At 38.5% G+C, this 1,500-nt stretch overlaps 1 protein-coding gene across 1 annotated transcript in view; it reads right to left on the bottom strand.

The window, feature by feature from the left end:
- Positions 1-1,500, bottom strand: part of eng (endoglin) — a 48,369-nt gene that overhangs the window by 31,815 nt on the left and 15,054 nt on the right. Inside the window, exon 3 of the mRNA XM_014009383.1 lies at positions 211-353. Coding sequence (XP_013864837.1) covers positions 211-353 — 143 coding nt within the window. The remainder of the gene's footprint in view (positions 1-210; positions 354-1,500) is intronic.

Raw genomic sequence — 1,500 nt, 5'->3', positions numbered from 1 at the left:
ACTTACAGTTGACCTTATTTACTAATGTATATGCATCTGCTGGATGAATTATTTGCTGCTGAGCAGATGAAACAGGCATAAACAAAAGTACCTATTTTCCATTAATATACTGAAATTGGGTTTTTGCATTTTCTCCTCATAAAGCTAATGGTTCACTTGTTCACATTTGACCATCTTTTTTTTTTTTTCATCTCACATTGACATGCTTACCACCCCGCTCCACAGCAGATGAAAAATGTGGACCTCTGCTTCGTTTATGTCAACAAAATTGGTCCAGCAGCCAGTTAGCATCTCCTTCACGTGCATCAATTGGTTGTCCTGTTTCTCCGTTGGTTCACAGGTCTGACTTGAGGCTGCAAGAACGCAGATGCAAATTGTTACACAACTTCAGCCGTTTGTTAAAGCTACATGAATAATTTGTCTGCTAACGTAAACTCAGACCTTTCTGTATTCCCTTGTCAAATGTGTCAAAAGAAAAAAGGATTTTCAGTCTAATTATCTGCAATCTTGTCATATTTGACACAGCAAATGAATGAAAACTTCAATGTTTGAAAGCCAAAAAGCCATWGTTTAACAGATGGATAAATCCTGCAGTGTTCCAGATCTCTTGTCTGCAAAGGGCCAAATTTGGTATTAATCATTCTGAAAGCTTTTCCCTGGTTTCAGAGTATGGATGTTAAATGTGTGGGTAGGACTACATTGTTTAAAAACAGATCAGCCGCTCCACGTTTATCAGCCAKGTCAGGACTCCGGGCTGCACTCATCCATCAGGCCGGCTCACTCAGCTCTCGGCAATAAGGCTGCTGTTTAACCTGGGGATCCGTGTCTCAGGAGGCTGAATTAATCGGGCCGAGGCTGAGCGGTCATGGGTGAGGTTGGTTATAAATGCCTGCTGTTTGACCTAGGCGATATGTGTGTGTGTTCTATTGTGTTAAATTAGATGGAGGCGAGTGCGCTCTAACCTGTCTGAGGCTTCCGGGAACAGAATAGTCTTCACTATATATTTTTTTCTTCTTAAAAGCATTTCAGGAAGGGTAAAGTGGGAAAGGCCAGGGTTTTTTTCCAACTCAGCCAGAAATAACTGTCTTGAGTCAGACAAGATAGAGTATTAAAGGGATAGTTTGGATTTAGATTGGATTAAATGTTATTCATTGACAAGCTTAACATTTTTTACACAAAAAAAGAAATCTGTGGTGGTTTAGCAAACAAACAAAAATATGCAGAAAAACATAACACAATAATATTCACTTGAGCCACTATAAAGTTAATWCTTCTACATCAGATAGTTACACTTACTGTTACTGTGTGTACAGTTATTGTGTAACTGTTTTAACAATTATTGCCAAAAACAGAAGAGATGGGCTTCAGTGTAAATAACCACAGGCCAATATTTAAAATAAGAAGTTTGTTGGAATTAGTGGTGTCCTGATACAAGTATCAGTATCAATATTAGACCTGATATCGGCAATTTTACTCATTAAAAATACCCCAGTTCTGATG

The sequence above is a fragment of the Austrofundulus limnaeus genome, unplaced genomic scaffold (assembly GCF_001266775.1).
Source record: "Austrofundulus limnaeus strain Quisiro unplaced genomic scaffold, Austrofundulus_limnaeus-1.0 Scaffold57, whole genome shotgun sequence".
In the NCBI taxonomy this organism is placed as follows: Eukaryota; Metazoa; Chordata; class Actinopteri; order Cyprinodontiformes; family Rivulidae; genus Austrofundulus; species Austrofundulus limnaeus.
Note: the sequence above shows the minus strand (reverse complement) of the source record. Positions and strands in the feature narration are given on the sequence as shown.